Genomic DNA, 23,228 nt, shown 5'->3' on the forward strand with positions numbered 1-23,228 from the left:
AAAGAATATTCTACCCAGCTAAGCTAGCATTCAAAAATGATGGAGATTTCAAAATATTCACAGATAAACAGAAATTAAAAGAGTATGCCAATAAGAATCCAGCCCTTCAAAAAATACTAAAGGGAGTTCTGCAGAAAGAATGGAAAAAAAAAAACAGGAGAGGCAGAGATGGAGGAGAGTGTAAGAGCAACAAAAAAGACAAAAAGAGAAGGAAATAAACAAACTATGACAAACACAAGTCCAAACAAAATATGGCTAACATAAATAATTCCTTGAAAGTAATAACACTGAGTGTCAATGAATTAAACTGACCTGTCAAAAGATTCAGACTGGAAGATTGGATAAGGAAACATGACTCATCTATATGCTGTCTACAAGAAACACATTTTAGACCAGGGATTCAAGGAGGTTGAAAGTGAATGGCTGGAAAACAATCTTACAAGCAAACAATAACCAAAAAAAAAAGGCAGGAGTAGCTATATTAATATCAGACAAAATAGACTTTAAATACGAAACAATTGTGAGAGACAAAGAGGGATATTACATATTAGTGAAAAGGATAATCTTTCAAGAAGATGAACAATCATAAACATTTATGCTCCTAACAAGGGCACCTCCAAATACGTGAGGCAGATACTGGAAAAACAAAGTGAAAGAATAGATGCCTCTACAATTATAGTGGGAGACTTTAATACACTACTATCAACTTTGGACAGAATGTTTCAAAAGCAATCAATAAAGAAACAAAAACATTGAAGAGTATATTAGAGGAGATAGACCTAATAGACATATACAGATCATTACACCCGAATACAGCAGGATATACATTTTTCTCAAGTGCACATGGATCATTCTCCAAGATAGACCATATGCTAGGCCACAAAGAAAGGCTCAATGAATTTAGAAAGATTGAAGTCATACAAAATAATATCTCTGACCACAGTGGAGTAGCTGGAAATCTGCAAAGGTCAGAGGCCCAGATTTCACACCAAGATATGGAAATTAAACAGCACGCTCTTAGAAAAACAGTGGGTCAAAGAGGAAATCTCAAAAGAAATTAATAGCTACCTCGAAACTAATAAAAAGATAACACAACATACCAAAACTTATGGGATGCAGCAAAAGCAGTACTGAGAGGGAAATTTATAGCCATAAATTAACACATCAAAAAAGAAGAGCAAAAATTGAAGAATTAACTGCACATGTGGAGGAATTAGTAAAAAAAACAACAAAGTAACCCCACAGAAAGAAGAAAGAAAGAAAGAACAAAGATAAGAGCAGAACTAAATGAAGTAGAAAATAAGAAAGCACTTGAAAAGATAAACAAAACCAAGAGCTGGATCTTTGAGAAGATCAATAAAATTGACAAACCCTTAGCTAGACTAACAAAGACAAAAAGGGAGAAGATGCAAATACACAAAATAAGAAATGAGGAAGGAGAAATCACCACTGACCCCACAGAAATAAAGACTATCATAGGAGAATACTTTGAAAAACTATATTCCAACAAAAATGACAATTCAAAGGAAATGGACAAATTCCTAGAAACACATAAGCAGCCTATATTGATGAAAGAAGAAATTGATGATCTCAACAAACAAATCACAAGAAAGAGATAGAATCAGTCATTAAAAGCTCCCAACTAAGAAGAGTCCAGGGCCAGATGGCCTTCAGGTGAATTCTACAAAACATTTTGGAAAGAACTAACGCCAATCTTGCTGAAACTCTTCCAAAAAATCGAAACAGAAGGAACATTACCTAACTCATTCTATGATGCCAACATTATCCTAGTACCAAAGCCAAACAAAGACATCACAAGAAAGGAAAACTACAGACCAATTTCTCTAATGAATGTAGATGCAAATATCCTCAACAAAATACTTGCTAACTGAATTCAACAACACATTAAAAGAATTATACACCATGACCAAGTGGGATTCATTCCAAGTATGCAAGGATGGTTCAATATAAGAAAATCAATCAATGTAACACACCATGTAAACAGATTGAAGGAAAAAAATCACATGATTACATCTATAGATGCAGAAAAAGCATTTGACAAAATACAGCACACTTTCTTGATACAAACACTGCAAAAGATTGGAATACAAGGAAATTTTCTGAAAATGATAAAAAGTATATATGAAAAACCCACAGCCAACATCATTTACAATGGTGAAATCCTAAAATTTTTCCCTCTAAGATTAGGAACAAGATCAAGGATGCCCACTATCACCTCTTCTATTTAACATTGTCTTAGAACTACTTGCTCAAGCACTGAGGCAAGAACCAGTTATAAAGGCATTCAAATTGGAAAGGAAGAAGTCAAAATTTCATTCTTTGCAGATGACATGATCCTATGCATAGAAAACTCTTAGAGGTCTACAACAAAGCTTCTAGAACTCATAAATGAGTTTAGTAAAGTCACAGGATATAAGATCAATGTGCAAAAATCAGTAGCATTTCTGTACACCAATAATGAAAAAGCTCAGGAGGAAATCAAGAAACAAATGCCATTTACAATAGTAAATAAAAAAATCAAATACCTAGGAATAAATTTATCTAAAGACGTAAAAAACTTTTACACAGAGAACTACACAACACTGTTGAAAGAAAAGAAATTAAAGAAGACCTAAATAAATGGAAGAATATTCCCTACTCATGGATAGGAAGACTAAATATTATTAAGATGTCTATCCTACCAAAACTGATCTATACATTCAATGCAATCCCAATAAAAATCAACACAGCATTCTTTAATGAACTAGAAAAACTACTTTGAAATTTATTTGGAAAGGAAAGAGGCCTTGAATAGGCAAAGATATATTGAAAAAGAAAAATGAAATTGGAGGAATCACATTACCTGACTTCAAAACATACTACAAAGCTACAGTAGTGAAAACAGCATGGTATTGGCACAAGGAGAGACACACAGACCAATCGAACCGAATTGAGAGTTCTAATATAGAGCCTCATATATATAGTCATATATTATTTGATAAAGCCACCAAACCTTCTCAATGGGAGAGAATGGCCTATTCAACAAATGGTGCCTAGAGACCTGGATATCCATATGTAAAAGAATGAAAGAGGATTACCAACTCACACCTTATACAAAAATCAACTCAAGATGGATCAAAGACCTAAATATAAGACCCAAGACCATAAAGACTTTGGAAAGCAGTGTAGGAAAGCATATACAAGACCGTGTAATAGGAAATGGCTTCATGAACTTCACACCAAAAGCACGAGCAGCAAAAGATCAAATAGATAAACGGGACTTTCTCAAAATTAAAGCCTTCTGCACCTCAAAAGAGTTTGTCAAGAAAGTGAAAATAGAGCCTACACAATGGGAGAAAATATTTGGTAACCATATATCTGATAGGAGACTTATAACCTGCGTATATAAAGAACTCCTATATCTTGAAAATAAAAAGAAAACAACCCATTTAAAAAATGGGAAAAAGATTTAAACAGACACTTTTCCAAAGAAGAAATACAAATGGCTAAAAAGCACACTTAAAAAGAGCTCCAATCTGTAGCTATCAGGGAAATGCAAATCAAAACTACAATGAGAAACCATCTTACTCCCATAAGATTGGCAGCTATGTAAAAAACAGAAGACTACAAATGTTGGAAAGGATATGGAGGAATGGGAACACTCATCCACTGCTGGTGGGAATGCAGAAAGATCCAGCCATTCTGGAGGACAGTTTGACAGTTTCTCAAAAAACTAGCCGTAGATTTGCCATATGACCTAGCAATTCCACTGCTGGGTATATACCCAGTAGAACTGAAAACAAGGACACAAACCGATACATGCACACCAATGTTCATAGCAGCATTGTTCACAATTGCCAAAAGTTGGAATCAACCCAAATGCCCTTCAACAGATGAATGGATAAATAAAAATGTGGTATGTACATACAATGAAATACTACTCAGCTTTAAGAACAAATACACTACAAACACATGTGATAACATGGATGAATCTTGAGAATCTTATGTTGAATGAAGCAACCCAGGCATTGAAGGACAAATAGTACATGACCTCAATGATATACCAAGCTGTCTGAGAGAGCTAGAGACTGGATGATAGGTTTATAGGAAATTGGGGGGTAAACGAAGGATGTAAGCTGACACCTACGTGGGTGAAATCTATGATAAGCTGGAGGTAAGTATTGTACAAGGAAGGGATAAAATGGGAGCATAGGGTTACCTTTGGGAAGGGCTTTGTGGGCTTGAGGGGGCTAGACATGGGAGGATGGGTAATATTGCCCAAGAAATTGGGGGGAGGATGGGGCAACATATGAACATAGGAGATTGTCAGGTATTTGGCTGAGAGTATAATGCTGAGAAAACCTTTTCAAAAATATATTAAGGAAAGTCACCTGTTTAAGATGCTTAAAGGGGATAATCTGACACAGGACAGACCACTAGGGAATATGTGAATGCTCATTTTGCCATAGTGGGTTATATCATTGGATAGAGACCTATATAATGAGAGTGAAGGTATACCCACATCCTGGGGAGGACTGATGCCCTCAAATAGAGTGAATTGTATCTCTCAAGAGAAATGGTGGCTCCCAGGGAATTAGGGCAGTTGAGCATGTCAAGCCCTCAACACTGTTGCAAGTATCTCTGAACATGGCCCTTCAAGCAATGAAGATTAACTGTCATTGTGGGCCCTAAGGGGAGGGGGAAAGAGGTGTTGAACAGATGCAACCAATGTAACTGCGTGGGCAATAGAAGTGTTCCACAAGAGTACACAAAGATGGATATAAGACATGTAAAATTACACCAAAAATATATAGGGTCTGATATATGTAAATCATAATGTAAAACATTAGATAACTAAAAATTTTAGAAAATTGTAAAACATAAACCACAATGTAAACACAAATGTTACCTTGTTTGAAAGCTATTGTCTCAATATCTGTACATATAGTATGTATGTTTCAGTAAATACAGTATGAAAACGTAAAGAGATTATTGCTGTGGAAGGGAAAAGTTTTTATGTTGGATATGTGGGCATACTGTATATTGTATATATGAATTACTGTGATCTAAAACTCTTGTGAAGATAAGCTTAATAATTAGAAAAAAGAAAAGAAAAAGATAGGATGTAGACATAGAGGAAAAGACAAAAGTAGCTGTCTTGCCAATTTGCATACAGGGCAACACTTATTGCAGTGATGGAAGGCAAAACATCAAAAACAAAGCTTTTGCATTTTTAAATTTTTTGATACCACAATTTATTTTTACCGTAACTTTTTCAAATCAATATGTATTCTATATCTAACCTTTAAACTCATCGCTATATTCCATTTTACTATTAAGGGAACCTGGCAATATATTGGGCTTCACTTTTCAGGAAGTTTTGGATCACAGAGAGGCTCAACGATGGCAGCGGAGGAATACTGGTGTGGGATGTTATTGACAGGGGACACATGGTTGGCAGGGAGTTCTCCAGGGCATATATCCAGGGTACATAAAAATGTTTGGATATTTTCATAGTGGATACAATTAAAAATACCAACTGAGTGAGTGCTGAGTTCCTAGCGAGGGGAGCTCTATCACAGTCCCTAAAGGAACAGCAACAATCCCCCAAGTGCATCGGCAAAGAGCAAAAAAAGAAGGAAGGTCCAACAATGAGCCCTTGATACTTATGACTATGCTTGTGAGCCTGTGCACCTGAAATAAGAACAAGGCCTAGAGCTGCAGGGTGCCTAAGAGTTACCTCCCGAGAGCCTCCGTGTTGCTCGATTGTGGCTAATCTTGAAGCCAAACTCAGCATGTAAATGCGTTTCCTTCCCCCTGGTGTGGCACATGACTCCGGGGAATGAGCCTCCTTGATGTCAAGGGATTACTACCAAGTACTAGCTAATAATGTAACCAGAAAATGACCTTGAATAAAAGGGTCAACAACTCGGACCAGCAGAATATCTCAGCTTACATGTAATACCAGGAGTTAAAAATGCTTTTTGACCTGATGAAGGGGGAAATGGAAAGGACAAATGAGTTTATATGGATATGAGTGTCCAAAAAGAGCTGGCAGGTTATCAGAGGGGTTGCCCTTGTGCACACCTCAGCAGAGTCCCAGAGACAGATAAAGTAGATACAACCTTGGTTATTGGTTCTTCTGAGGGCTACAGACACCCACAGGTTCTATAGACATGGCAGATGGAGTTCAGTGCCATGCCAGTTGGCCCTTCTTTGGTATTTGTGTTTCTGTTTGATGGAGTTGGACTCAGATGTGCTCTTTTTTCACAGGCCTCTCCTATTACTTTTACCAGAACTGTAGTTGGTGCTGGGGTTTAATATATACCCAGGAGACCTGAATCTCTAGACTGACCATGTGATAGCCAGGCCCTGAGCCTCAACAGACTTCAGCTCCTACACTCTGGTTTATTGGACTTACCCCACTCAGCTAACATGGAGTTGAAGAGGGTCAACCACCACACCATGGAGCCAAGAGTGCCTGCAACTAAAAGCAGGAGGATTGCATCCAGCATCCATGTGGAATCTAAGCCCCTTCTTGATATAGATGTGGAGTGGACACAACCATTCCAAGATCCACAAGATGGAGGAATAGAATATGGTTTAGAGTGGACTTCCTGATATTCTATTCATGAACTACTGTGATTAGTAATAGAAGAAAATGTGGCATTGGTATGGAGAAAGTGGCCATGGTGGCTTCTGGGGGTGGGGAATGGGAGGGAGAGATGAAATGTGGAGGCATTTTTGGGACTTGGAGTTGTCCTGGGTGATGCTGCAGGGACAGTTACCAGACATTGTCTGTCCTCCCATGGCCCACTGGGTGGAGTGTGGGAGAGTGTGGGCTATGATGTGGACCATTGACCATGATGTGCAGCGGTGCTCAGAGATGTATTCACCAAATGCAATTAATGTCTCATGATGATGGAAGAGATTGTTGCTATGGGGGTAGGAGTGAGATGAGGGGGGTGGGGGTATATGGGGACCTCATATTTTTTGAATGTAATATTAAAAAAATAAATAAAGACAAAAAAATTTTTTTAAAAGACCATTAAGTGATTAGAAGTTAATTGTTCTCACCAAAAGGCTTTGGGTTCCTGAGTAAATAGCTTCCTTGCAAGACACAGGCAATTTTAAATTTTCAGTTTTTTAAAAAATAAAACAGACTGCAGCATCCTAACATAAATATCCTTCTGCATATGATCTAGAAGAGAAGAGTTATTATCATATTCATCAGGTATATAGTTACAACACTTAATACTAATAAATGCACAGGTTCTTCTTTGAGCTGCAGTTAATAGATCTAAGCTCCAGGTGTGCAATACCATACATGTCTCTCCACGGGAGCAGGCCACAATGCCCATTGTGCCTGTTTAGGTTCTACTCACATTACTCTGGCAATTAGTGCCCCACTTGTTATATCCTTCACATAGCCAGCATGCTCCAGAACAATTAGCCCTAGAGAGTGGTTCCAGTGTTTCACTGGTCTATTGCATAGCATCCTTCAACACTGTGAAATAGAACAGTCTGAAGGCAATGTCCATTTAAGTCTGGCCATGTCAAGCCATTGCCAGTTGCTGCAGGAGTTTGAAACTGCAACACACTTTTCATCCACTTTAGGAACCATGTCCAGGGGTCATAGAAAACAACCTAGCCAATAATTCAAATGGAGTGGCACCATGCAAGGTACTAGAGGCCTCGTTTGAATATACAAGGGTTTGATAACACTGAAGTCTATCTCAATTTTCTATACAGTTTCTAAATACTTCCAATGCAGTTTATAACATTAAATGAACTTTAACTACTTTTAATACTTTACTTTTTACTTTTATACCTTTACCATGATTATGTCAATTAACAGATATTTTATTATACAGTATAGGAAAAACTACTTTCTCCATTATTTTATGAAAACCTAAGATTCCCAATGGAATCAAGATTATCTTCCCCCTACCACCATTTTAATATGCAGATTGAGGTGCCCTCTCACAGATTTCCCTTTTATGAAGTTACTTTTTGTTATCAGTATCAGTTCAAGTTTCTATTTAATAATGGCTTCCTGGAATTAGCCATTTAAATATTTCAATTTAGAAGATGCTTTTGCAAACTTCATATAACCAACCATAACCATGTAAGCTAGTTACTTTAATCAAGACAAATTTCATCTTTACAAAACACATTCTCTTACTTAATGCTAATGCCTACAAGCTCATTTACAACTTTCTATATTCATTCAAGCCTTGTCTTACATATTTCCACCCTGATTTTATGAAAACCAGCCATAATATCTTAGGACAAAACAATTCCCTTAAACTAACTTATGAAATTATGGTCAGCCTTGACTGTGAATTCACCTCACAAACCTTTTACTTCTTTCTGTATCTATTTAAATCTCAAATGCACAGTTTCTTCTTTGAGCTGCAGTTAATAGATCATAGAACAGAATTCTGTTCTGTGAAGGAAAAAAAAAGACTATTCATGTCAATTGAGGCAAAAACAACTTTTTAAAAAGAGATTTGTAATAATTTTAATAGCTAAAATATAATTTTCATCATTGTATTAGTCAGGCAAAGGGGTGCTGATGCAAAGTATCAGAAATCTGTTGCCATTTATAAGGAGTATTTATCTGGGGTAGAAGCTTACAGTCACAAGGCCATAAAGTATAAGTTATTTCCCTCACCAAAGTCTGTTGCCACAAGTTGGAGAAAGATGACTGCCGGTCCCTGGGAAGGTTCAGCCTTCTCTTCCTCCTAAGGCTCCATGATTCCAGCTCCTTCCATCCTCAGCTCTAGGCTGGGATGTCTTGACTCTCTCATGGGGCTCAGTTCACTCCTAGATCAGCAGCAGCTGTAGGCTACCAGGTTCATTCTCTTTCTAGGGTCCTCTGCTCTGTCTACAGAGCTGTCTCTATTCCTCTGTGTTCTTCTCCTGTGTATTTATTACCTGGGGATCCAGCATCAAAAACTCAAACTCTTCTCAGCCATGTCATTTTCCCTGTGATCCCCAGCCCACCAAGGAGGTAGGGACCCAAGGTGCTACTGATATGGCTGTTCAAAATCTTGATAGTAATTTAATCAAGTAAAAGTGAAACCTCTGAATTTAATACAATCAAAGGGTATCATGATGCCAGAGGAACAGACCAGTTTAAAACATGACCAATATTTCTTCTTGGAGTTCATCAACAATATTAAAGTGCCACAATCATCTTAAATATTTAACACATATAATGCTAATTTATTTTATTAGTATCCTATAAACCTAGGGAGATTATACTCAAGCTTAATAAAATTGAAATCATTACAGTTTATGCAAGAAATGTGCTTTTCCCTTTCTTCCTCCAAAGGAGACTAAAACCTCTTTTTCTCTTTAATAAAATTCTGAAATTGTGAATAACCATGTAAGCATATTAACGCTAGTTTCTGGAATATTTTATAATCGTTTAATTTATTTAATCATAATCTAGAAAAACCTTTCCATAGCTTTCAAGGACTTTTTCTTTACTTACTGAAATTTGGCCATTAGATCATTACTGTCATCTTAAAAGATGTTAAAATTTAATTAGGGAATTACAGGACAGACTATACAAAGCAAGGTTTATTCTGTAATATCCACTCTGTCCCTATTATTTTAATTTCTAGGTCTAATAGACAGAATTCTAGGCTAAACTCACATCTCCCCTAACTTTCCACACCCAGCCCATCCCCTTAATTTCCTCAATGGGCTTTAATGAGTCGCTGCAATTCAGTCAAGTTTAGAAGAAGACACTGAAGGCACAGTAGGCTATAGAAAGAATTCAGGATAAACTTTTCTGTTACTTTCTCCTTAAAAAGTTTCTTTTTTCAGACTTTATGTGACTTTTTATCCTGTTTGATTTTTCTAATTGAGGCTCCAGGAGTATTTGTTTACCTATGTAAGCACCCGTTTAATTTTCAGCAATTTGAATAGAGTTCTTTTAAGAAATTTCACTTGTTAATTGGATATTACTATCTGGAAGTAAGAAAATACACAATGAACAAACAGACAAATGCAAGAAGAAACATAAACCTCACTAATTTGACTCAGAATTCTTACTCCTTTGTATGACTATGTCCAAGCTCTCCATCATTTCACATATCTGAGTTTTACTGCTTTTAAGATCTCCTCTAGAATCAGTGTTGCCTGTAATATACAAGCTCATTCTTTGAAACACTTTTATTAGTAACCAGCAATGAGTTAGGTATACTTGAGCAATATAAGTACAGTTAAGCACTAGTTTAGCAGTTTAGACAGACATTTAACACATATATTCTGGATTACTCTTCAGGAGTACACTTAGACTTGAAGTTACGGCATAGACTATTGATTCAAAACTGAAAGTTCTTTTAACACCTTGATGAAAGTTATGATCAAAATAAAATGTGAATAAAATTTAAAACATTGTTAAAATAATATCCCATTAAACTCTTCCAATTTATACAATTTGGCAATATAACTGATCACCAACTCAGCACAGATGATTGGTTATGGATTCTTTTATCCCTGCTTGTGTTAAGGCTCATATCCCTTTATAACTAACTTTCCTTCTAATCAGTGTGTGGAGGCCTTTGCTCCTTGTTCTGCCTTCATAGCCACCTGCAAGTCTCCTACCAGGGGCCATGCCACAGTGGCCACTATCTGGAAGTCTCTCTTTTCCTTATTTAAGTGCAGCTGCTCTGCTACCTGCTATAGCACAACCAGCCAAACTGCTGGAGTTTTTGGGACATCCACATATTCTCTTGGTGGTCCCCACTCACCTTGGAGGACAGCCACCCCTCTCCATATGAGCATTATAGGACAACCTGGGGATTTCCCCTGTGGATTCTCCTTTCCCTGAGCTCATGTCTGCTACTGCTGGTGGTCCTTTGGTCTCCTGGCTGTGGCTCGCCAATTGTCCCAACCCAGTTCTTGAATGGCATGAGTTGGTGTGGCTGCAAGATCAAAGAACACACCTGGCATTTAGTCAGGCATAAGCTTTATTGGGACTTATGGACAGGAAAGAATCTCTGATGGCTTTACTTCAGAGAATGAAGAGAGCACTCTGCAAAGAGATGAGAAAATTAGGGGTGATATTTAAGACGTTTCAGAGCGAGGACATTCAATAGCATATGAAAACAGAGCCCTTGCTAGGGTCACATGAAGTATACACATGGGGTGTGTTGATGTTTTCACTACCCTTGTAGGAAGGATGTTTACAAAGGACGTTTGCTGCTTTGGGAAGGTTATAGCTTATAATAACATCTTTACATTTCTCCCCTCTTGGGAGGGTTGATAACCTTTAATTATGCTTAGGTCACACAGGCAGTTACATGCTGAGGACACGGGGAGGGGGCTTGGTTCCCTACAATGTGTGAGATTTAAGATAAGGAGACATATTGGGTAGTTGAAGGTATAAATTTCCCAAGAAAACAGAAAGAATAATTACATACTGTGCCATAATTTAGTAAACAATATGAATGTACTTTATCTCTTTATGGTACTTGATGAGAAATATTTTAGACATGAAGAAAATAAAATGCAGAGAACTGAAGTGCTTGGAGACACAGATATAAATAAGTACAGGGGTTGATAGTCTAACCAGAAAGTCTGGTATCACGGTGTTTCACCATACCATGTTCAACTCTCAAATCTATTGAAATAACCCTCTGAGCTTGAAGTACTATATACAAATCTATATTTCATAACCATGCAAAGAGACTAAGGGACTAACAGATTATATCAAGTAGTTGGAAAGTTTTATAAAATGAATTTTTCAAACAGTTGTTTTGATTAAATGATTTTAAATAACTATTGTAACTATTTTCTGAATTCATCAAATTACTATTTTCCAATTGTTACTTTTCTCATGAAAAAATAGTAAAACCAAACATTTTAAGTAAAATATTCACTAAAAATATTTCAAATATCAGAGCTCGGGGTAGACTGCCAGGATTCATTTCCAGGAAAGGATTAGAATGTATCATTTTTAGCTTATGATGACAATTTAGCAGTGAAAGAGTTCACTGAGATGAGAAAGGAGTCATTAGAAAGCTCCCAGGGGCTAAGGTAAACTAGTTCATTTTGGTGCTTCCATATATAATATGGAAAATAGGGTTCTTTGAATCTAGGAAGAACAAAAATATTGTTATGTATCTCTAAGAATTATATCAGTAATGAACACAAAATTTTAAAATAAGCTGATACTTTAAAAATTACTTCAGGTAAAAAAAGGTTTTAAAGGCTGCTGGAAACAAAATAAAACAAATTTACAATTTTAATGGTAATTTCAAACTATATGGCATCATGGACGAGAGAAAGGAAGAAGGATTCTTTAGCTCCTATTGCCATTCCAAATACTATCTGAAGAAAACGATTCTTCAGATTGAAAAAGGAAGTACAAATATTCATCACTTTGAACCAAAGCCTACAAGCCTTGACTGGATTATGTGAGACATTGGTTTGTCCACTGGTCCAGATTATGTGCTTAATTACTGAGAGGACAGGACCTGCAATAGTCAGGTCAATCCATATCAGCACGCTGTAAAGTTTACAAATTACAACACTTGCAAGTGGAAACACATGTAGAGGATTTCTTTATGATATTATCTATCCAATAGAAATGAATTAAAGACAACAAGAATCATATAAAAATTTCCTCTAAGTACTCAAATACTCCTGACGATCTCTTAAGCATTAGGTAAATAATTTTTGACAATTATTATCTGCAAAATGCAATGTTACCAAGGACATTTTTTCTAAAATTCCTAAATAAATTTTAATGATTTTTAATTCTGTTTTTACTAGTACAAACTAGGTTAACAATCCCATAATTTAACATATTTCTGAACAATTCTACAGATGTCCCATTTTCAGTAGATGATCAAAGAAAACGTTTGATAAGGTATAGATTTACAGCATGGTATTTTAGTTCAAACCATATTGTCAGCACAAAAACAAAACCACAGTCATGTTTACAAGGTAAAATTGTACTCGGGAAACGGACTTGGCCCAGGGGTTAGGGCGTCCGTCTACCACATGGGAGGTCCGCGGTTCAAACCCCGGGCCTCCTTGACCCGTGTGGAGTTGGCCCATGTTGCAGTGCTGATGCATGCAAGGAGTGCCCTGCCACGCAGGGGTGTCCCCCGTGCAAGGAGTGCACCCGTAGAACCGCCCAGCGTGAAAGAAAGTGCAGCCTGCCCAGGAATGGCGCCACCCACACTTCCTGTACCGCTGACGACAATAGAAGCGGACAAAGAAACAAGAAGCAGCAAATAGACACAGAGAACAGACAACCGGGGGGGGGGGGGGAATTAAATAAATAAATAAAGAAATCTTTAAAAAAAATTGTACAACAGCTCTGTATACTAAAATAATATTAATAATGCAGTTTCTAAGAATCAAAATATCAGCCGGCTGGCTTTGCTTTTATGGTGCATATTAACATCTTCATCTAGTACAACAATGCTCTAAAAATGTCCACCAGTATGTACTCAGTTAACACTGAGCTGGGAATTTAATCCAAAGAGCAAAGATTCATTTTCATGAAACATACTGAGGTAAATTTTCAATCCACAAACTATTTCTCTCTTACAGTGAAGGTTATTATTGTTAATATAACCATAAGAACTTTTTCTCACTTGAGTAAAAGTATTTCTTATCACTGGATTGGCTGTAGCATGCAAAAGAGGTTCAATAATTCTACCAAGCTGTATTAGTCAGGGTTCTCTAGAGAAATAGAATCGACTAGAGATATCTGTCAGTAGTACACAAATTTATAAGAATCTCTCACATGACCGTGGGGATGCACAAAGTCTGGATTCTGCAGGCAGGCTGCAACAAGGGGATCCAATGAAAGTCCAATGAAGGTTCTTGGTGAGTTCTAGGAGATGTCAGCTGTCCAAAGACAGAGCTGGGAAAGTCTCACTCAGTGCTGGAATCACTTCCCTTTTTAAGGCATTCAACTGATTGGATAAAACATCATTCATTGCTCATGACACTCTCCCCGATTGATGTAATTGTAATCAGTATCTATGATTTATCACTGCAGTAAAGTCAATGGTGACTAAAGTCCATAAATGCCCTTGTATTACAGTTAGCCCAGTGCCTGCCTGACCAAGCAAATGGGCACAATTACCTGGCTGAGTTGACACAATATCCTAACTATCACAGTTCACCCCTTGTCAACTTGGCAACCATACACATTACCTTAAACCATACTTAGTCTTTAAGTAAAAACAATAACAGACATGAATATATTTATATTTCTACCTAACAATGTTCAACTCACTCATATACAACCAGAAATGCACTAATTCCATACAGAATAAGGTGCAAGTTCTTGGGTAATATTCACTCTCAAACTTGACATCCTCAAATATTATGAAAAGGAAACAGATACAACTTGTTATATGATAAGGGAAAAATTGAGGGAAGAAGACAAAGAAATTCACTTTGTGTACCAATACAGTTATCATTATAATGAAACAAAGAAGATTCATGACCATTACAGTCCTCGTTTCTGTAACTAGTCACATGGTGAAAGTTTATATTTATCACTACCTTCTTCTACTTCCCATTCCATGTTTCCATTGTCCTCAGCAAATGCTTCGGCTGTGGTTCTTTGCCTGATGGGGTGACCCAAATTTTCATTCCTGAAGATTCTGGGCCATTGTTAGTCCTGCTTGGATTGGGTTGTTGCAATTTTCCATTGACTTTAATCATAAGACATAGCAATACTAGGAGATGCCCTAGAGACTCTCCTGTATTCCAGGCAACCTCTTCTTTACCTCCATTATGTAGATGCTGTCCTATTTCCCCTTGATAGTCAGGATCAATCACCCCAGCCAGCAGAGTAATTCCCTTCCTTAACTGTTGATTCAGTGGTAAGAGGAGCTCAAATGTCAAGGGGATGGCAAACACTTCACTAGCATGATCAGTCCATACTATGCTGGCTGCTTCGATCATGCTTCAACATGAAACTTAGCACACTTCTAGTCAATGTCTCAGCACAGCCTCTTCTACCTTCCTCATTAGCTATCCAGACATGGGTCTTCATTGCTGGGCTTGACCTTTCCTCCCAGGAACAAATTCATTATAACCTTTGTCAAATAGCTGCATGTTCCTTTATTTCCCAGGCATGGAAAGACTGTTGTGAAAGGAAATCATGTCATCTTCTTTTTCTACTTCCTTTAGCCTACTCTCATGTTTTTGAAATTCATGAAATCCTTCCTTCACCAGTTTGTCTAGATCTACTTTGTCTTGAAATTCTAATTCGGGGTTTCTTTCCAGTATAACCATTAGTAGCTCCACAATGATCTGTCTGTACTTTGGCTTATCAATATTCCCCAACATGTCTTCAACAAGGAGAGAGAAATTAACTTCATACATGCTTATATCTGAGAGGTTTGGTTGCTGTGACAAATGCTTACCAGCTATAATGATAACATTAGGCATATGCTCTAGGATCTGCCAAATTTAGTCATAGAACCCAGGGGGAGTTCCATTCAAAGACCCATCCATCTGACGCCTGTTCATCCAATATCTTCCCTTCTGTTGAGGCTGGAGAATAGCCAACAGAAGTTTTTTTACTTCACTAGATGACAGCCAATATAAGTCTATGGCTGGCTTGTCTCTGCCACGAACCTATCTTTCATACTACATGGCATGGATGATCCACCTAATCCATATTTTCAGCATTCCACTGAACAGCTCAGGATTATTAGAGGTGATCCAGCCAAAAATGGATGACCAGTTCTTGCTGCATGACTTCTTCCCTCTCATCATGTGTATTATGCTTATAATAGATGGCAAAAAGAATTAGAAATAATCTTTTCTTCATGCCCAAAGGCACCCAGAGTTACCAGTTTGCTCTGTATTAATACATTAGTAATGGATGGGGCCAAGCTATCCAAACTTTATTTAAGACTTGCTGCATGGCATAAAACCAACTAAACTTTTTGTTGTCAGCTCTTTCATAGACTCTCTCAATGTAATTAGAAATAGTACCTTCCTTTGTAATGAAATTGGGGCCTTCTTTTTCTATTTGATACACTTTTTTATATATTTTTTTAATGAAACAGATTACATAAATGTTACACCAAAAATATAGGTGATTCCCGTAATCCTCACTCCCTAGCCCTCTCACATTTTCCCGCATCAACAACATCCTTCATTATGTGGTACTTTTGCCACAAGTGATGAATACATCTTGGAGCATTGCCACTAAGTGATGATTATAGTTTACATTGTAGTTTGCACTCCCTCCCTGCACATTTTTGTGGATTATTACAAGATATACAATAGTCTGTATCTGTCATTGCAATGTCATTCAGGATAATTCCCAAGTCCTGAAAATGTCCCTCAAATTATGCCTATTTTTCCCTCTCCCTCCCCTTAGAATGTCCAGTGGCCACTGCCTCCATATCAATGATAAAAGTTCATCCATTCCTAGTATCACAAAAAGTCTATAATAGAACAACTATAAGTCTATTCTAGTCCATCAGCCATTCCCCTATCCTCCTCTAATTAAGATGGGGTTTAGATCCCATCAGTCAGATGGATGGGACTTTCTTGCTTGCAGTTGTGGACTTTCTCTGTTCCTTGAGATGGTCATTGTCAGTCATCATCTCCTTGGTTGTCCTGGGTGAGTCCAGTAAACTGGAGAGTGGGTGTTACAAGTCTGTTGAAATTCAGGGCCTAAATGGTACATGGGCAGCCCAAAGATTTAAGTCTCTTAGACATACAACTATCAGCGTTAATACTAACTATAGGTTCAAGGAGAGGCAGCAGAGCCATGTGTAGGGAAAACACAACTGAGTCCAACTTTACAACACTGGGGAGTGTAAATTCCAAAATAGGGCCCACTGGCAAGGCACCAAACTCCTGCCCTGCCTCTAGTGTCTGGATGTCTCCAGAGCCCTCAGGAGTCCCGCTATTTGAAGTAATGTTTACTTTTGCAGTCAATGAGTTCCTGCTGAGATGTGCATAAGAGTAACCTATGAAATGACCTTTCAACTCACCTTTAAGTCTCTAAGCCATATAAATTCATTTGTCTTTACCCTTTCTCCGTTTTAGTCAAGGTCTTTTTCCAGTGGCATTGCTGGTTGGTTCTTGGTAGTAATCTCTTAGTGCCAGGGAGACTCATCCCCTATTTTTAATTTTTATATTATGTCAAACTTTTAAAAGAATTTTTTTGTATTTTATTCATTATTTTAAAAACCATCATTATTACACCATTTTCCTATCATATTCAGTTATTGTTGGTCTCAATTTTGAAGAAGTTTTGGATCACAGAAGGGTTATAACTGTGGCAAAGGAGAATAATTGGTGTGGTGTCAAAGATGGGGGATGCATGGGAGGAGAGTCACCTGGGACATAAGTATAAGGCATATGAATGTGTTCAAGTTTCAAGGGACATTGTTACAGTGGGTGGAGATCCACACAATAACCAAAGAAATATCAAATTCCCATCCTGGAGAGCTCTGCCACACTCCCTAATGGGACAGCAAGAATCCCCTGAGTACAGGGGCAGTGACTACTGAAGGAGTATGGACCATTGAAAAGCCCTTGATTGTGATGACTGTACTTCTGAACCTTTATTTTTGAAACTGAAACTTAAAATAATATTATAGGTTGCCTAAGCATTACCTCCTGAGTGCCTCCCTGTTGCTCAAATGTGGCCTCACTCTGAGCCAAAACTCAGCATATAAATGTATTACCTTTCATCCAGTGGGGCCTTTTTTTGAGCAATATACCCAGCAGGTTGGTTTGGCTAGCCAGACAATTGCAGTTGTTCAGTTTCTGAAGAATTCTGTGGATGGGTTTGTTTTTCCATTGAGTAATGGTGATATCAGGTTGCTGTTCCAGTTCAGTAGCACTGGGTTGTGCTTTATCTTTTGATGTTTGAATGTTTGGGAAGTTCTAGTTTCCTGAAACTCTTAAATTCTGGAAGTTCTTCTCTACCACTGATATGTAGAAAGTTGAATTATGCTACTACAGCTCCAAATATTAGCGTCTGTAGATGATCAGTGTGAACTTTGACTACTCCAACCATTTCTTTTTGAAAGGCTGCCAGAATATCTAATCTGGGGTTGAACTGACTACCTCTTATATTGTCTTCCTGGATGAGAACAAGGTAAAGTGGATGTCCATGCATCTTCCAGTAATGCTTAATGTACTGTAGGGCTTTCTTTATGTCATCTATCAGCCGTAAAACATCTTGAGACATATAGAAATCACTTAGGTTAAAGATGATAGCATAAGAAACCAGTCTTTCCTAGAATGTAACAGATTTTTGATGTACCAAGGCAATCAATGACCTATCTGGACTTCTGGAGATTTCTAACTTTCCATAGATATCCAGGTGGAAATAAGCTTTCACAAGCTCCTGCTGAGGCCGTATATGAATAGGTTTTTACCTATTAAGGAGTTTGAGCTTGAACAGCATATATGTTAAGAAAAACTTGAAGGCATTGGCTTTCTGCTATGAGAACTATATGAACTACCAAATCATTTTCCAGTGGGCTCTGACTGGAAAACCTCACACTAAAGTTAAGTTAATTTATAGAAGTATATAGCACTGGACAGGACCAATGCTTTTAGGACTGATTAATTCATCAGTTGGGAGTTTTGTAATGATACAGAGAGCTTCTCCCCAAAGAAACAGTTTTCCGTCACAGCCACAGTTACTAGGAAATCACTTTTGACTCCCAGGGTTTTGTTTTACATATTCTACAATGTCAGCTGACACATAATTATACTTCGGTATGATAGTTTATCCTTCTGTGGTCTGATGAATTACTGGAGTCAGAAGATCCTGATATTCTTTTACTTGTTTGAGATTATGTCTAAAAACTCCATCAATAATCATGTAAAGGAAAAATATGGGAAATTAACATTCAATGCCATCAGATAGCTTAATCTTAGCTGGTTTGTAGTGGTGTTGATGTTCTATACCCACCTGTCAAAAAACACTTAAACCCATATTTTCCTTTTAATTTTCTAACCACTTTATCATGTACCTGGCTAAGCAGAGTTTCATCATCTACGGCAAATGCAGGATAAGTGATGCAGAGGTGGCAGGGAAGCATCTGTGTTGTGAGGTCTTGATTCCCTGGGTAGCAGTTAACACAAAGTTTGCCTGTTGCAATTGTGAGTGTTGAGATCCACAGATATAACTGACCAAGAACAGACCTGGGTTGTCAAAGAGGTTGAATCCAGTGGAAATAGAGTGAAGACATGTTGTGAGGCATGGATATTGCTTAAATGCTGGACCTTATCAGCCTGACACATATAGCAGTAGAGAATTCCTACATTCCTACAGGGCTGCATACATTTTATAGCTGAGTGTTCTAGCTCATGGGTCCTTCCCTTCCCTTGTTATCATCAATGCGCCTGTATGCAAGAGCCAAAGCCCAGGCCCTAGAAGCACAGTACAGGCTGTTCTGGGTCTTGGCCTTCTGATTATCACTGCATGTTTTAGTAGGAAAGAGACCTGAGGTTGAATTTTGATACAAGAACAATGTTGATTTGACAATTCTGTAATAATGATCCAGTTTATCCCATTTCATTATCAGGTCTTAGAAGATCAATGCTTTTAAGAGGTTCGTAACCTGAATCAGACCTTAAGAAGAGATTACTACATCAGGTGAGCTGGTCATTTCAAATTTGTTGATCCTAATCATAAGAGTCCCAGGCTAAACTGAGTGTTTGGTTTGGGCTCCAGACCCAGACCTTCTTGTTCACTTCAGCAGTGCACCCTGCAGCCCTTGCCTCCTCTGCCCCAGGGTCACTTGTCAGCTCTGCCCCCTACCCTGCTGCCACCAAAGTTATTTTTACCAAAAAGAGAAGAGGATTCACTTCTGTTTCTTCAAACTTTAGGGCAGTGGACCAGTGAAAAATAAAACTCTACATCTGATGGTGCAATAAAAAGGATTAGCCCTCATTATGGGTTAGGGTGGTTGGATGTCCGTATGACTTATTCAGATGATTATTTGATACAGCTTGGCTCTATGACTTCCCTTGAGCAAGGAAATGAGGTAAGATCTGAATGAAGTCTGATTTGTCACCTAGTATCCATCATACACAATATGGCTGAAACTCCCAGTAGACTGCTTCAAAAATTTGGGAACTAATGGGTTGGACTTTTGGTTCCCTTACTTCTTGATTTCCTTTTATACTTCACCCCAATAAAGAACTTTGTTTTGAACTTATATATGCTAAGACTACAAAACTGATATGCTTATGTGGATAAATTAGGGAGAAATTAGGTCTCTACTGGGATTAGATTACTACTGGGATTGGGCCCACCATTAGTGGCAAGCTTTGGATTTCTTTGGCTTGTCTACCAGCCATAGATTTTTCTGGATAGGGCTTGTATTGCCTATTCAGCTTTTATCATGACTGGAATTCAAGTCTGAGATTTCCTCTCTCATTCTACCTAGACGTATTGTATCCTATTTAATTATATAAATATTTCTTATTTTCAAAATGAACAAGAAGGTATATCTTAGAAACATTTATATCAGTTTAAAATACACTCTGCACATATGAGAACATTTCCATGTTGGTCTCAATTTCTCCATGCTCTCCTTTTGATTATGCCCTTTTAGGTGCCATATACTTTTTTTATGGCCATTCTCAGTTTCATTGTTTAAAGCCATGAGCAAATCATCTAGGTATTCAGGAACTACTTTTGCATCCTGGCAGAACTAATTTGAAATTCTGACCTCTTTCACATATTTGAGAAATAGTAGAAGTAATGTGGTCATTATTTTAATAAAATTATAGTTATTAATATTATCATTAGTTACTACTGTGGTCCAATGAATTATGTACTCCAATTTAGACATGTTCTTAATCTTGATTGGCATTCCAGTGGATATGAACCCATTTTAAACAGGATCTCTTGAAGATGTTATTTTCAGATAAGATGAGGTCCAAGTGAATGAGGTTGGGTCTTACACTGGATTACTGGAGACCTTATAAAGAAAAACTGGAAGCTAGGGGTGAGAGAAAGTCGCTGGGAGATGAAAGATGCCAGAAGTCAATAGACCTGGAAGAGAAAGGAGAGGATATTGCCATGCGATGGAAGACAGGAATATAAACCCAGGAATCCCAATTTGCCAGCAGTCAGCACCAGAATGCTACAGATTTGGGGATAAAGCATTGCCTTGCTTACACTCCAATTTTGGACTTCTCTTAGCCTCAAAATCATGAGCCAATAAATTTCCCTGTTTAAGCCAACCCATTGTGTAATATGTGTGATAGCAGTTCAGGGATAGTGACAACTGTTAATTTTAATATTTTATTTTCCTCCTTGGCTTGGATTTAGGGATTGAAATCTTTCACTTTTTTATTTCTATTACTTGACTCAGTGTCTGAAAAATGCTAGGCTTTCAATAAAATTTTGCTGAGTGAATAAATGAATGAAAGCAAGTTTCTCATATTTTTGAATGACATGAAGTACAAAGGAGAGTATATATTTTGGATAAAATAGCATGGTCATAAAATATAACCCATTAGGAGGGATATAATAGGGTAAAACATACTAATAATAAATTTGTTTCTATGAGTGTTTAAAAATAAGTGGAACAAATACAAGACAAAGAACATAAGGATTATGTGCACAGATGATGTACATTGTTGTTAGGGATATGCTGTGTCATGTCAGGCATATGTAGCTACACTGAGAAATAATGGGGTTTAAGTGGAGAAATTGGTTAAATTGTTAAATGTACAAAGAATGAAACTTTATTCTTGGACTAAATCCTGGATTTTGCAAAATGTTATTGCCAATGACTACATCAAAGTCAAGCATGAATTATTAGACACAGATGTAGATCAAGAAAATAGAAGCAGCTGCTCTTGGGTTTGCCCAGCCCAGTCATGGCTTTGGCAGTATGATATTTTCCTTTTGTTGGAAATGTATGAAAGGATTCCTGGAAGGCAAATGATCCTAATGTATAACTTCTTGATAGATGATTTTGACAAATGAACTTTCTGTCCTTGATTAACAAAACAGGCTATGCTCAAAGGCAGCATTTGGGAAGTTCTTGAGAATTCATATGTCTAAATGGTTTCTGTGTATTTCATTGCATCTGTTATGAGATTTTGTTCTAAAGGATGTCAGACTTATCCACAGACCTGATACCAAATTCTGACTGTAGAACATTCTGATCATGTGCACTTCTGTGCAAGTTACTTAAACTCTCCAAGCACTGATTTTATTATATATAAAAGAGAGTTAATAAAAACTAGAAAAATTATGAAGGATTATTGTGAAGATTAATGGAGATAATCATTATTGTGTAGATCAAATTAGATAATGAACTTAAAACAGTTAGCTCTCTCTGTATTGGACACAGAGATCATTCAAAATTTTGTATCTACTCTAGCATGGATCTCTTCCCATTCATTTGATAAAAGACTCATTTATAAGTGTAAACTACTTGACAAATCTCTAATACTAGGAGTGATGTTTATGAAAGAAAACTCTTTAAAAATAGAACTGGATGAAGGTAACATTTTTTTAACTTAAATAAGATGGGTTCGACTCAAAATAATTTTCATGCCAATAAGAAGCTTCAAAAATGGGTGGAAAGTGAGATTTCATTTGTGTAGTATAGACTATGCAGTTGAGAGTATCATTTTAGCTCTGGAGGAAGAAGCAATCAGACTTGAGTCTAAGCTATTCTCCCTTCAAGGAAGTCAATATTACTTGACAGGGTGTACATGGTTTACAGTATCCTTCAGGATGTTCTTCTTGATGTATTCTTTCAGTTACTTAGAACCTCTATGCCAATGTTATTGAAAAAAAACAAACACTTTGGAATTTTTATTAAAATAACACATATCTTATAAACGTAATTTGAGTTCTCTAAAACTTTGAGTTGTCCTTGCTAAAAACATGGTATGCTGTCCCATGTATTCAATATTACTTTATTCTCCTCAGTACAATCAGGGGCATTTTTGTCCAAGTTCTTTGTAATTCTGTTTATTACAAATTGTTGTATATAGTAAAACTACTGATTTGTATACATTTATATTGTAATCAATATATCTGAATTATTAGCTCAGATAGTTTCTCAGTTGATTCCCTTTTCTCATTCTCACACACAAGAAAACCTATAGGTGCCTCTTTCTGTTAGGCATTCTTCTGGATATAAGGCACTGAGAGTGAATATTATAAATCATTCTCCACTCATGATGTCTATGTTATAGTAAATGAAGAAGACAGA

At 37.2% G+C, this 23,228-nt stretch overlaps 1 protein-coding gene and 1 pseudogene across 1 annotated transcript; both read right to left on the reverse strand.

Moving 5' to 3' along the window:
- Positions 1–14,556: 14,556 nt before the first annotated feature.
- On the reverse strand, positions 14,557–14,955 carry LOC139439888 (putative inactive deoxyuridine 5'-triphosphate nucleotidohydrolase-like protein FLJ16323). Its single transcript, XM_071218280.1, has one exon. The coding sequence runs from the start codon at positions 14,953–14,955 to the stop codon at positions 14,557–14,559; it is 399 nt and encodes a 132-aa protein (XP_071074381.1).
- Positions 14,956–15,020: 65 nt separating this feature from the next.
- LOC101434256 (phosphorylase b kinase regulatory subunit beta pseudogene) lies at positions 15,021–21,239 on the reverse strand (annotated as a pseudogene).
- Between the last annotated feature and the right edge of the window lie 1,989 nt (positions 21,240–23,228).

The sequence above is a fragment of the Dasypus novemcinctus genome, chromosome 2 (assembly GCF_030445035.2).
Source record: "Dasypus novemcinctus isolate mDasNov1 chromosome 2, mDasNov1.1.hap2, whole genome shotgun sequence".
Classification (NCBI taxonomy): domain Eukaryota; kingdom Metazoa; phylum Chordata; class Mammalia; order Cingulata; family Dasypodidae; genus Dasypus; species Dasypus novemcinctus.

Excerpts from the sequence above, each read along its gene's own strand:
- LOC139439888 (XM_071218280.1), bottom strand. The coding sequence starts at position 14,955 with ATGATCGAAGCAGCCAGCATAGTATGGACTGATCATGCTAGTGAAGTG.